The 13,589-nt window shown below is 50.8% G+C and overlaps 1 protein-coding gene across 3 annotated transcripts; it reads right to left on the bottom strand.

Annotated features, from left to right (window-relative positions):
- Positions 1 to 1,620: 1,620 nt before the first annotated feature.
- On the bottom strand, positions 1,621 to 12,846 carry IZUMO2 (IZUMO family member 2). 3 transcript variants are annotated; one of them, XM_078439445.2, is made up of 7 exons: positions 12,580 to 12,846; positions 12,299 to 12,373; positions 8,572 to 8,658; positions 8,215 to 8,352; positions 6,948 to 7,028; positions 3,626 to 3,752; positions 1,621 to 1,727 (listed from the first exon to the last, which is right to left on the bottom strand). In XM_078439445.2, exons 1-7 carry the CDS (start codon positions 12,809 to 12,811, stop codon positions 1,685 to 1,687), a joined length of 783 nt encoding a protein of 260 aa, XP_078295571.1. In that variant the 5' UTR covers positions 12,812 to 12,846; the 3' UTR covers positions 1,621 to 1,684. The 3 variants fall into 3 exon arrangements, with proteins under 3 accessions (XP_078295571.1, XP_060507793.1, XP_060507795.1); XM_060651810.3 differs by having other exon boundaries at positions 8,332 to 8,352; XM_060651812.3 differs by lacking the exon at positions 8,215 to 8,352.
- Between the last annotated feature and the right edge of the window lie 743 nt (positions 12,847 to 13,589).

The raw sequence follows: 13,589 nt of genomic DNA, 5'->3' as shown, positions 1-13,589 counted from the left end.
TATCTATGGCAACGGATGTAGTTGTGGGGGCGGAGAGGATTCTGGGAAATGTAGTTCATTAGAGTCCCACGAGCTAGTTCTACACTTAAAACTTCGTTCGCCAATCTCTAGCATAAAAATATAAGCAACACTCAGCCCCCCATGTTTCCCTGTCACCTCATAATGGTGACAAAACGTGTCTTGGGTTGGGATTCAGTTTCTGAAAAAATTAGTTGCCCACACTGCTTATGGAGTGATTTCACATTTAAAAAAATCTGAATATCTGGGTTCTCTTGAAAACTCGGAAGATCTGGGGCACCTAGGTGGTTCAGCCGGTTAAGCCTCCAACTCTTGATTTCTGCTCGGGTCATGAGATCCGCTGAAGCTTCGTGAGATTGAGCCCCATGTTGGGCTGTGCGCTGACAGCATGGAGCCTGCCTGGGATTCTCTCTCTCCTCTCTCTCTCTCTCTGACCCTCCTTTGCTCACTTGCTCTCTCAAAATAAATACTAAGGGGCGCCTGGGTGGCTCAGCCGGTTAAGCGTCCGACTTCGGCTCAGGTCACGATCTCGCGGTCCGTGAGTTCGAGCCCCGCGTCGGGCTCTGGGCTGATGGCTCAGAGCCTGGAGCCTGCTTCCGATTCTGTGTCTCCCTCTCTCTCTGCCCCTCCCCCGTTCATGCTCTGTCTCTCTCTGTCTCAAAAATAAATAAAAAACATTAAAAAAAAATTAAAAAAAAAATAAATACTAAAAAAAAAAAAATTACTAAAAAATACTAAAAAAAACAAAAACAAAAAAAAACAAAACAAACCTCTGAAGATCTGAAAACACTGAGCTGTTATTTCACAGCAGCCACAATGGAATGGAGCTGAGTACTTTCTATCCTCTATGAATGTGACCTGCCGTGTTAACTTTATCTTCCTCGACCCAAACAATATTTGGGGTTCCAATCCCAGAACCTGAGGAAAGCCACCAAGCTCTTTTCCCTGGCATGTAAAGGCCCTCAGTGTACAGATCAATATAGTTTTTGCTTCCTCCTCTTCCCCCTCAACACTATTCTCCTCATTTACTCAACATATATTTACTGAGAGCCTGCTCTGGGCCAAGCATTGTGCTGGGCACTGAAACTTCAACTACGTTTGGTCTTTCTGATCAACCCCTATCCCTCCCACCAAACACCCTCATTATCCAAATCCTGAATGAGATAGCAATAGTTTTCCTAGTAAGTTCAGAAACATAAGGACACTATATTATCCAAATGTCTTTGCTTCCTACTTTGGTTAGCAAAAGCAAGAGTTCAGACAGCAAAAGATTTACACGAAAATTGATCTGAATCTATTCAGGGACACAGAGGGTGAAAATTTAACAGTTCAGATAGGGAGTGGAACCTGTATTCTCTATATTAACCACTGCTGTTCCTTCGCCAGACCATCCTTGAGGGTCCCACTAGGACACATTCCTACCCAGAGTAGGAATGGTTGTCTTTTCAAGCCCTCATCATGGGCCGTCCATTCCTCTTGAAGGTCCAAATCACTCCTGCTTTGATGTAGGGCAATTGGTACCTACAGATGAGTGAGACCTGGCCCCAACCCTTGGGGAGCACCCAGTCGGTGAGTCTTCCAGAAACTGACAGAGACGTTAAGGAATTTGTCATAGACTTTATTAAACTTCTTTTCCTTTCCCCTTACAAACTCCCAAGCCACCGCCCTACTGCAGCAGGAGTTTTCGGTTTTGCCTGTAAGTAACAGCCCTGGTCGGAGAGAAAAGGCCTGGAGGTTACAAACAGAAATTGAGGTCCCTCCAGGTCAACCGTCCCCCACCCAAAAACTTCCCTCCAATCATCAGCCTTATTTGGTGACATCATGGGTATCTGGGCGGATTTCTAGGGTTCTCAGCCAATCAGTGTTGGTACAGGAGGAGGGAGGAGAGAAAATTTGGGACAGGAGGTGAGGGTAAAATGTGGAAACAGAAAGAGTGGGCAAGACCAGAGGAGACTCTGAGAAACACAGACACAGGGCGAGACTCACAGAGAAGGGAAAGACAGAAGACAATGAGGAAGAGACAGAAGCAGGTGCGCTGAGTTGAAGTGTGTCCCCACACAAGACCTAATCCCCACGACCTGCAAATGTGACCCCATTTGAAAATAGGGTCTTTGTGGATGTAATTAAATTAAGGTAAAATGAGATCATTCTGGATTTAGGCTGGACCCTCCATTCATTCAAAGACTGGTTGTCCTCACAGGAGAAGGGGAGGGCGACACAGAAGTAGAGGAAAAAGCCATCTGAAGATGGTGGGGGGGGGGGGTGGAGGGAAGCCAAGGAATTACCAAGGATGCCAGAGGGGTGAAACAAAACTTGGGCAAGAGGCTGGGGCTGGGGGGGGGGGGGGTTGGAGAAACAAGATTCAAGGCAGATTGGGAAATCCAGAGATGTGAAAAGGAAAGACACAGCAAGACAGAAATGAAGACTGAGTGAAGACAGCGGGAGAGGTTCAAACCTGGGGGAAGGGGAGAGAGAGGTGGGGAAGGGGCTGGAGAAAGAGAGGGGAGATGGGAGGAGAAGGGAGGTGGCAACAGTGAGGGAGATTTAAAGAAGCCCGAGAGAGCTGACAGGGCGACAGTCTGCAAGGCAGATGGGATGGGAGCCAGAGACTCAGAGACAGGGAGAGACATTCAGAGACAGAGGCAGAAAGACACTGAGAGGCACAGATTCAACGTGGGGGGCCCGGGGCGGAGAAAGCCACGTGGGAGAGGCAGTGAGAGGGAGGGAGGGAGAAGGGGACACAGAACAAGGTCACAGTGAGAACTGACACTCATGACTTAACTCTCCTCGCCAGGTGCTGGGGAGAGGAGGGAGAGGGGCAGGAGGGGGAGGCAGAGACTGACAGAAGAGGTGCCGGAGAGAAGACGAGAGGGGCTGGCGGGGGCGACAGGAAGGCCAAGGTGAGGGAGTTGCTCAGAAGGGCAGAGCGGAGGGCGAGGGCCTCTTCTCCCCTGGACCCGCGGGCTCAGTGCTTGGAGCCTCTGGAAATGTTTTCATTGTAACCACTTTGCAAAGCAGGAGAAAACAAGTTAACACAACAATAAGGATAAAGAAGAATATATAATAACGAATTCAGCCTGATGACATCTGTCTTCATGCCAGCACATTCACGGAATACAATGTTTAATACATACATATATATAATATATATATAATGTATAGTATGTATACATTAATAGTATGTATGTATACTATTATACATAGATAGTATGTATGTACATTAATAGTATAGTATGTATACATTATACATTACATAGTATGTATAATGTATAGTATGTATACATTATATATATTATATATATATATATAATATATAATATATATATATCAGGTCATGATCTCACAGTTCGTGGGTTCGAGCCCCCACCTGTGCTGACAGCGCAGAGCCCGGAGCCTGCTTCAAGTTCTGCGTCTCCCTCTCTCTGGGCCCCTCCCCCGCTCATGCTTTGTCTCTTTCTCTCTCTCTCAAAAATAAAACGTTAAAAAAATAATAAAGTGAGTGCACAGGGGACTCCCAAATGACAGAGTGACTGAGCCAGGGCAGTGCCGTTTTTGAGGGCCCCAGTGGGGCATTTGGAGGCCTCAGGAGACGGCCGGGATGACTTACGAAGCCACGATGACCCCAAAGGCAAGGACAGCCAGGAACACGGAGATGGTGGCCCCAAACAGCACCTGCTGCTGCCGGTATCCACTCCCCTTCTCATACTGCAGGCTCATGCGGGGCTGCCCGTCAACTGGTGGGTGGGGTGGGGAGACAACCTTGACTTCCAAGTCATCGCCCTTCCTTGGCCTTGCACCTACACCCACCTGCTCCCCCGGCAACCTGAGCCTCCCTCTCCCTCCTCCCTCCCCATCCCCTGCCCTCTCCCGGGTCAGACGCCATGGCATCCATTCCTCAAATCCTGTGCCCAGGCGCCATCCTAGGTGCTCTGGATACTGCCGCGCACCCCACCAGCAAACATCCCTGCCCTCACGGCACCGACTGTCTATACGGCACATCACAGGGACCGCGGAGAGTCTAGCGCTAAGACAGTCGTCTGCATCTTAGCTGGGGACCCTGAAGATCCTTGGGAGTCCCATTCTGCATCTTCTAATTGTCCCTTCCCCCCACCCCTCGCCTTTCATTCTGCCAGCAGAGCTTCTTGGCCTCACCTTCGGAGTGGATCCAGAGTCTGATCCACCTCCTGGGCTCCCGACCTGGTCCAGCCCCCATCAAAGCGCCTCTCCTGGTTCCCGCTTCTCCTCACCCTGCAGTTCCCCACATGGCCCCCAGAGGGCGCCCATTAACACCTAAGCCCTCTCACTTCCCTCTTCCCTCAGAGCTTTCCCTGAGGTCGCCTCTCGTTCAGAATAAAAGCCCAAGTCCTCACCATGGTCCACCAGACAATCTGGTCACCATGTGACTAGCTAGCTACTACCCCCATCTTCACTCGTTAGCTTCCTTCTTGTTGCTCAACCATGTTGCTCGACCAGGATCATTGCACCTGCTGTTCCCTCCCTCATTCACACTGTTCCTTACTCCCTCACTTCCTCTAGATCTCAAACACCACTTCTTCAGAGAGGTCCTGCCACTTGCACCCTCTAAAGCAGCATCCCCCCACCCCCACCCCCACCCCCCAGGCACTTTCTATCAAATGGTTCTGTTTTCATTAGGGCACATTTGCTATCTGAAATTAATCCGTTTATTCCTTCGTGTAATTGTCTAGCAGTGGTTCTCTCTCAGCTGGGGACAATTTTGTGCCCCAGGGGACATTTGGAAATGTATGGAGACTGGAAATGATTGTTAGGACTTTGGTGGGGCGGGGCGGGGTGGGGGGTGTACCATTGGCATATGGCTGGGGAGAGACTAAGGGTGCTGTTGAACATCCTACATCCACAGGACAGCCCTTATAACAAGGAATTTTCCAGCCCCAACTGTCTGTAGTGCCAAGGCTGAGAAACCCTAGTTAACCCTTCACCCCATTAAAATGTGGGCAATACGAGACACTTGTCTCTGTTCTGCTGACCCTCGGTTTGGGGGCATTACAGGGTACTGGTGATATCTGTTGTAGTTAACCACCATTCTAAAGAAGCAAACGGACAAATCCCTTTCCAAATGGTCAGTGTCATGGGGGGGGGGGTGGGGGGGGTGGGTGGGGACTGACAAGAGAAACTCTTCTAAATTAAAAAAAAAAGAAGAAGTGGGGGGGGCATCTGGGTGTCTCAGTCGGATAACATCCAACTTGGGCTCAGGACATGATCTCAACAGTACGTGAGTTCGAGCCCTGCATCGGGCTCTGTGCTGACAGCTAGGCGCCTGGAGCCTCCTTTGGATTCTGAGTCTCCCTCTCTCTCTTTCTGCCCCCCCCCAAAATAATATATAAACATTTGTAAAAAATAAAATAAAATAGGGGCGCCTGGGTGGCTTAGTCGGTTAAGCAGCTGACTTCAGCTCAGGTCATGATCTCGCGGTTCGTGGGTTCGAGCCCCGCATCGGGCTCTGTGCTGACGGCTCAGAGCCTGGAGCCTGTTTCGGATTCTGTGTGTGTGTCTCTCTCTCTCTCTCTCTGACCCTCCCCTGTTCATGCTCTGTCTCTCTCTGTCTCAAAAATCAATAAAAGTTAAAAAAAAAATTTTTTTTTAAAGAAGTGGAAAAAAACTATAATTGAACAGTATGAGAAGTCCTTTCATTGGGTCCTGGTTGGAAATAATTAGCTGTGAAAGATATTCTGGGAACAATTAGGGAGGTTGCAAAAGGGACTCAGAGTCACTTGATATTTAACAATTGTTGCTAGGTTTTTTGGGTATGAGAATGGCATTGTAGTTTCATAGGAAACGTCCTTATTTTTTAGAGGTGCTCACTATGGTTGAAATCTCACAATGCTTGAATACTTTCAAAATGCCATGGCAGCGGGGCACCTGGCTGGCTCGGTTGGCAGAGCATGTGACTCTTGATCTTGGGGACATGAGTTTGAGCCCCACGTTGGGCATAGAGATTACGTTTTTAAAAATACCACAGCTATAAATAAAGTAAGTGAAACAAATATAGAGGAATGTCCATCGTCAACATAATTTGATAGGAAGTGCTCCTTTAGAGGGTGCGATCAGGGAGTCCTGTTTGAGGTGGTGAACTTGGAGACTTTATTGAAATGAGGGAGTAAGAGGAATAGTGTGACAGAGAGGGAACAGCACGTGAAAAGTTCCAGCATGATTATTCAAGCTTGATGGGTATATAGGGGCTCACTCTACTATTCTCTCTGCCAGAAAGATACATTTTAAAAATCTCTGAATGAATGAGTGAGTGAGTGAGTAAATTCAGCAGATCCTCTGGACTCCCCAGGTATGGCACTGGCTAAGAATGTTTTTCTAGCACCTGCCATTCTGGCAGTAGAGACATTTTTTTTTTAATGTTTATTTTTGAGACAGAGCATGAATGGGGGAGGAGCAGAGAGAGAGAGGGACACACAGAATCCGAAGCTGGCTCCAGGCTCTGAGCTGTCAGCACAGAGCCCGACGCGGGGCTCGAACTCACGGACCGCGAGATCATGACCTGAGCCGAAGTCGGACGCTTAACCGACTGAGCCACCCAGGCGCCCCGAGACATTTTAAAGTTACAGGTGTCTGACTGGCCCAGTCAGTGGAGCATATGACTCTTGATCTCAGGTTGTGAGTTCAGGCCCCACGTTGGGTGTAGAGATTACTTAAAAAAGTATTTTAAAAGTCGTTTAAGAAAATAATAAATAAAAATAAAGTTACAGTGGAGTCTTCCTTATTTCACAGTGGGGGAACGCAAATTTCGGAATGTGGAAGCGACATCTGGGCCACTGTAGGCAGGTGGTGAGTGCAGGACTGAAGGCTCCCTGTGGGAGAACTCAAAACCCATATCTGCTGGGTCACGGCTGTCTTCACCTCTCATGCATCCCTGTCTCCCCCACCACCCAGGAGCTTACCAAAACAGTACTTTTTTTGGATACAGCTGGGACTGATCTTCTGGCAATGTAAACAGTCCAAGACTTCCTCTTTTAGCAAGCCTGGGCAGGAGGGAAGGGAGAAGTGGGGTGAGGGCAGGTACCAGAGGAATGGCAAAGAGCAGGAAGGCAGAGGGGAAAGAGGGCATGATATCCCTTGGCTCTCCTGGATTTGGAGGGTCCACGTGCAGCCAAGCAAGCTGAGCACAATGCACCGATTCGCGTTAAAAATAAATTTTACATAGGGGCGCCTGGGTGGCTCGGTTGGCTGAGCATCTGGCTGGATTTCAGCTCAGGTCATGGTCCCTGGGTCGTGGGATGGAGCCCCGTGTTGGGCTCTGCACTGAGCGTGGAGCCTGCTTATGATTCTCTCTCTCTCTCTCTCTCTCTCTCTCTCTCTCTCTCTCTCTCTCTCTCTCTCTCTCTCCCCTCTCCCCTTCTCCCCTGTTTGTGCTCTCTCTAAAGAAAAAAAATATATATAATCATTGAAGAGTTGAATTGAATTGCAGTTGTCCAGTTGACCAACATTTGTAGCCATTCTATTAACTAAACAAATGTTTCATTAAATGTCTACAAATAGAACATTTGCATTCCTACATTCCTGTTTTGCAGCCCCTGGTGACATATACTGGCTAGATGCTCACTGATCTGTCTCCTACACTTCCTATCGCATGAAAAGACTACATTTCCCAGGCTCCTTTGCAGTAGGTTGCAACCATATGACCAGAGTTCTGGCCAGTCCATTAAAGTCCCTGTAGGGGTTTTCTCTATTCTCTCCCCCACTGAAACTACCTTAGAAGCCACAACAGAGGGGCGCCTGGATGGCTCAGTTGGTTGAACATCTGACTCTCGATTTCTGGTCAGGTCACAATCCCAGGGCCATGGGATTGAGCCCCAGGGAGGGCTTTGTGCTGAGCATGGAGCCTGCTCAGGATTGTCTCTCTTTCTCCCTCTGCCCCTCTCCCCGGCTTGGGCTCTTTCTAAAATAAAACTTTTAAAAAGAAGCTGCAACATAGGTGCAGGCTGTATCCCCGAGACAGCACTTGCAGGAACTGTTCAACTCTCAATGGAATTTGGGTAAGAGAGAAATAAATCTTTCGTTAAACCACGGAGATGTGGGGTTTATTTGTTACTATGATATGGCCTATCCCATCAGACTAACGTTCCCCCCCCCCCCCCAAATACTTTTTTTTGCAGGTTGCAACCACTTCCACAATCCCTCAAAAATCAGTGATCCTTGGATACTAACTAGAGCTTTGGGGAGGAGGACGAACCGCCAGATGGAGCAGGTGATGGGCTTGATTTGGGGGAGACAGGGTAAAGAGGTGCAGGAGGGTAGAGAAGGGACGATAAATCCAGGACTCACGGCAAATTTTGCGGCTGCAGGCTGCGAGAGAAAAGAGCGGAAGTGAGTGAAGTCAGGAGAGCGATCTGAGAATTTGATGGGAAGGGACCAGGGGGGAAAGAGAGCAGGGAATACTGGGGAGAGGCAGGGAAGGCTGAGTCACGGGGAGGGTGAGCAAAGAGGTTGGGAGAAAAAGTGGGAGAAGGGGATGGGATGATGATGGGGGAGAGGCGGGGGGCTTGGTGGAGAGAGATGCCTCACCTTTTGCTTCGTACAATTTTAAGACTTTCTTGAGTTCCTTGATTACGCGCCCCCTGAGAGCTACGAGTTCTTCCAGCAGAGGCCCATCTGAGGAGAGACAGAGAGATCCTCGTGGGGTGGAGGCACCCAGCAAGCCGGTCTGCAGCTTCAAAGAGATGAGGAAACTCCTTTTCATTCACCAGATGTAACCAAGACCGGGTATTACTCAGGTCCACTGGGCAAATCCGTGGCCCGGAAGGTCCTGCACCTAGCTCCTGATCCACGGTGGGCGTTCCGGGCCGGACCACCTTCCACTGGCCTCAGTTTCCTCATCTGGTAAGGAGTAGGAGGGTGAACTTGGCCACCTCTCCTTTCCTTTCTCCTGATCCACTCTCCTGTCTTCTCTGTCCACACTCACTCCTTCATCCAGCTGACCTCATCCAGGCTCATGGCTTCGTATGTTACCTGCATCTTGCACCGTCCAATATGGCGGCCGCGAGCCACACGTGGCCATTGAGTACTCGAAATGGGCTGACCTGAATTGAGATATGCCGTTAGTATAAAACATGCTGTGTGGTGCCTGGGTGGCTTAGTCAGTCAAGCGTCTGACTTCCGCTCAGGTCATGATCTCACGGTTCGTGAGTTCGAGCCCCGCGTCGGGCTCTGTGCTGATGGCTCGGAGCCTGGAGCCCGCTTCGGATTCTGCGTCTCCCTCTCTCTGCCGCTCACACTCTGCCTGGTGTGAATCAAATAACTATAAAACACCTCCATAATTGTTATGCTGGTTGCACATCAAAATGGTAATTTAGGTATGGGGCTAAACAAAATAAAAGTTAATTTCCCCTGCTTCTGTTTACCCTTCTAAACACGTGGCTACGAGAGAATTTAAAATGAGGTGTGGCTCCCATGTACGCCTCCCATCATATTTGCACCGGACAGCGCTGTTCTCTACACACTGATGCCCCCCACGTTCGATCAGTAGCCTAGACCCTCATCAAAGTCCGCAGGCAGGTCGCCAAGTACCCACTTAGGATCTCCACTGGGATGTCTGATGGGTACCTTCCACTCAGGAAGTCCCAAACGGAACCTTGATCTTCTCCTTCGAACCTCCTCCCGACCCCCAGGACTTCTCCGCCTTAGGAGACGGGAGCCACCTGATTCTAATGGCTCAGCACAAAGCCTTGGCGCTTCGGCTCCACACCCCCGCTTGCCAACATGCACGTCAACAAAGCCTGTTTGTTCGACATCCAAGATAGATCCAGGAATCCCATCACTTCCCACCCCCTCCCCTGCCACCGCCCTGGTTCCCGCCGTGATCATCTCTTTGCCTGGGCCGTCACTAAAGTTTCTTACCCCTTGCCCTGCCCAAATCTCTCCTCCACAGCCAGAGGGACACAGGGACGCAGTCAGCTCACCGGTATCCCGCGTCCGCTCAGAGCCCTCCCATGTGACCCGGAATAGAAGCCAAAAGTCCTCACCGTGGCCTAGAAGCCTCTTCCCCATCTACCCCTCCCTGCCCCCTTACCTCTGGGGCATCTTCCCCATCTCTCCCTCTTTCCACTCTAGCCTCCCTGACTTCCTTGAGGTTCTGTGAATATGCCAAACAGAGTCCTGGCTCAGGGGTTTGTAGTAACCGCTTTCTGCCTGCGGCCTTCTACCCCTCTCCTTCAGGCCTGCTCACATGTCGACTGGTCAGTGACGCCCCCTCCCTGGGCTGCCTGGATTTACGCTGCAGCCCCCACCCTACCCCTAGCACCCCCTCCTCTCCCTTTGTCCCTGCGGTATTTTCTCCATAGTACTTGTCCTCATTTGATACATTATATTGTGCAGTAAAGGGTTAACTCAGGAGGTCCGGGTGGTCCAAACCCTGTACATCCCCCAAAAAGGTTTGGCTCCTCCAGGCCTCTGGGATATCCTGGCTGTGAACAGTGTCTTTCTTGGGGTGCCTGGCTGGCTCACTTGGTAGAGCATGTGACTCGGTCTTGGGGTCATGAGTTGGAGCCCCATGTTGGGCATAGAGCCTACTGAAAAAAGTGAGTTTCTTTTTCTTTTCTTTTTTTTTAATGTTTATTTATTTTTGGGAAAGAGAGAGAGAGACAGAGCATGAGCAGGGGAAGGGCAGAGAGAGAGGGAGACACAGAATCCCAAGCAGGCTCCAGGCTCCGAGCTGTCAGCACAGAGCCCGACGCGGGGCTCGAACTCACAAACTGTGAGATCATGACCTGAGCTGAAGTCGGACACTCAACCGACTGAGCCACCCAGGCGCCCCTTTCTTTCTTTTTTTTTTTTTTAAGTTTATTTATTTTGAGATAGAGAGTGAGCAGAGGAGGGGCAGAGAGAGAGAGAGAGAGAGACAGAGAGAGAGACAGAGAGAGAGAGAATCCCAAGCAGGCTCTGCTTGGAAAGTATGGAGCCCAACGAGGGACTCAAACCCACCAACGGTGAGATCATGACCTGAGCCGAAACCAAGAGTTAGATGCTTAACCGACTGATCCACCCAAGCACCCCATATCTTTTTATTTTTCCCCCCATATTTATTTATCTATTTTGAGAGACAGAGAGAGCAGGGGAGGGGCAGAGGGAGAATCCCAAGCAGGCTCCGTGCTGTCAGCACAGAGCCCGACACAGGGCTCGATCTCATGAACCGTGAGATCATGGCCCGAGCTGAAATCAAGAGTCAGACGCCCCAACTGACTGAGCCACGCAGGTGCCCCTGGAATGTTTTAAAAGTTCTCTGGGGGATTCTAACGAGCCTTCCTGCTCCAAACCTTGTCTGTTAAGGGTCAGATAATAAATATTTCCAGCTTTGAGGGCTAGACAGTCATTGTCACAACTATTCAGTTCTTCCTGGGAGGGCAAAAGCAGCTGTAGACGATATGTAAATGAAAGGGTGTGGCTGTGTTCTAATAAAACTTTATTTACAAAAACAGGGGGCTGGCAGATCTGGCCCCCAGCTGTATTTTGCCAACCTGTGCCGTAGGCGTAGAGGCTAGGCACGGCATAAGAATCTTACTAGCTAGCATTTGTGGAGCACTTACTGTTGGCCTGGCTTGGTTCTAAATGCGGGTACACAAACTCACGTGCACGTCTCAGTGACCATGAGGGGAGCGTTGTTATTCCCATTTTACAGATGAGGAAACTGAGGCACAAAGAAGTTAAATAGCTTGCTTAAGGTTAGCCAGGCTTTGAATCTACCCTCAGGGCCTCTGCTCTGCCGTCTACGCTTCTCTCAAAGTTATGGGAGGAGGACCTAATTCCCTGCCCACCCCCCCCAGCTTAGGACAGTGTTCTGGTGTTCAGGTTCCTCTTTAATAAAAAAAAAAAAAAAACAAAAAACGGATGGAAGGAAGAGAAATGGAAAACTACAGCAGTTTGACAAGCATGGGGAAGAAAGCAAACCTCACCTTCAGCCCCTCGAATGACCAACCCCCTGGGGCCACTGACCACAAAACCGGAAAGGGGGTTAGCACTGCAGTGTCTGAGCTGTGTTCTTTGGCCAAGTCACCTAACTTCTCTGAGCCTCAGTCTCCGGCTCTGTAAAGGGCAGATCACAGCCGTGCCCACGGTGATGAACTGTCCTAGACTTTTTTGAGTAAAACACTTAGAATCCTGCCAGACACACACCGAAGCCTATATGCACGTTTTTATTTTGTTTTGTTTTGTTTATATCAAGGGGAAGCGGGGTGGACCTGTGGAAAGACAAGACGGGGAAGGGGGCTGGGATAAGGCTTTCCCCCTTAGCGCCTACCTTTTAGAGGATTAACCATTAAGTGGCTCGTTTGGTTCTTGATAAAGGACGCCACGTGTTCCAGGTGATCTATCCCTGGGGCCAAGAGGGGAGGAAATTCCAGTGGGTCCCTCAGAGAGCCAAGGGACACCCCCCCCCCCATCCTCCTCCAGGACTGGTCCCACCCTCCCCTCTCGGGGACTGTGGTCCCCAAAGCGCCTGTCTCCCCACCCCAGCCTCGCTGCCCCCCACGTGTCCCTTTCCCCCGCTGTGCCAGGCACCCTCCCCTCTCCAGCACGCACCCACTTTCCCCACAAACGCGTTCAGAGCGTAGTCCCGGAAGAAAGGCCCCTCCATGCCCAGCAGCAGGGCCTGGGCGCGGGCCTGCAGCCGCTCCTGATGGAAGCGTTTGGGGACGAGGGCCAAGCGCAGCTGGCTCAGGGCCTCCTGCACCGAGTGGTCACACTGCAGGCAGCCCCGGCCTCCGGGGCCGCTCAGGCCCAGCAGCAGCAGGAGGGCCAGGGCCAGAGGCATGGCAGGGCCTTTGTGACGTCCTGGAGAGAGAACCTGGCCGGCCCCACCCCCCAAGCAGGGGCGGGGTCAGGGAGGAGGAGGGGGCGGGGTCATGGGGGAGGGGGAGGGGGTCATGGAGGAGGTAGGGGCGGGGTCATGGAGGCGGAGGGGCGGGGTCATGGGGAGGGGGAGGGGTCATGGAGGAGGTAGGGGCGGGGTCTGGGAGGAGGTGGGGGCGGGGTCAGGGAGGAGGTGGGGGGCGGGCGTGGAAATACTCTGTGCGCAGGCACCTGTTTGCTGGGCACTTGCTATGTGCCAGGCAAGGTTCTAGAAGCTAGGGAGAGAGTCTAGAAAAACAGAGAGCTCTGCCTTGCCCTCCTGGATCTTACATTCATTCACCGCAACCCGTGTTTTTTGAGCCCCTGCTATGTGCCAGGCCCTGTTCTAAGCACCCGATATGCAGCAGAGGCTAACAGTCTCTGTTCACATGGAGTTTACATTCGTTTGTTCAACAAATTCCAGCGGAGCAGCCGCTGCTGGAGGTAGACTGAATAAAATGGGCGCAGTCCTGGGGCGCCTGGGCGGCTCAGTTAGTTAAATGTCCAACTCTCGATTTTGGTTCAAGTCACCATCTCACAGACAGGAGCTCGAGCCCTGGTCAGGTTCTGTGCTGGGTGTAGAGCCTGCTTAAGATTCTCTCTCTCTCCCCCCCTCTGCCCTTCCCCCACTCACTATCTCTCTGAAAGAAAGAAAGAAAGAAAGAAAGAAAGAAAGAAAGAAAGAAAAATGGGCAAGGAGC

The sequence above is a fragment of the Panthera onca genome, chromosome E2 (genome assembly GCF_046562875.1).
Source record: "Panthera onca isolate mPanOnc1 chromosome E2, mPanOnc1 haplotype 2, whole genome shotgun sequence".
Classification (NCBI taxonomy): Eukaryota; Metazoa; Chordata; class Mammalia; order Carnivora; family Felidae; genus Panthera; species Panthera onca.
Note: the sequence above shows the minus strand (reverse complement) of the source record. Positions and strands in the feature narration are given on the sequence as shown.

Excerpts from the sequence above, each read along its gene's own strand:
- IZUMO2 (XM_078439445.2), bottom strand. The coding sequence starts at position 12,811 with ATGCCTCTGGCCCTGGCCCTCCTGCTGCTGCTGGGCCTGAGCGGCCCC. Across the intron at positions 12,374-12,579 it reads CGCGTTTGTGGGGAAAGTGG|GGATAGATCACCTGGAACAC; the intron begins GTGCGTGCTGGA and ends TCTTGGCCCCAG. Across the intron at positions 8,659-12,298 it reads AATGGTTAATCCTCTAAAAG|ATGGGCCTCTGCTGGAAGAA; the intron begins GTAGGCGCTAAG and ends GTCTCTCCTCAG.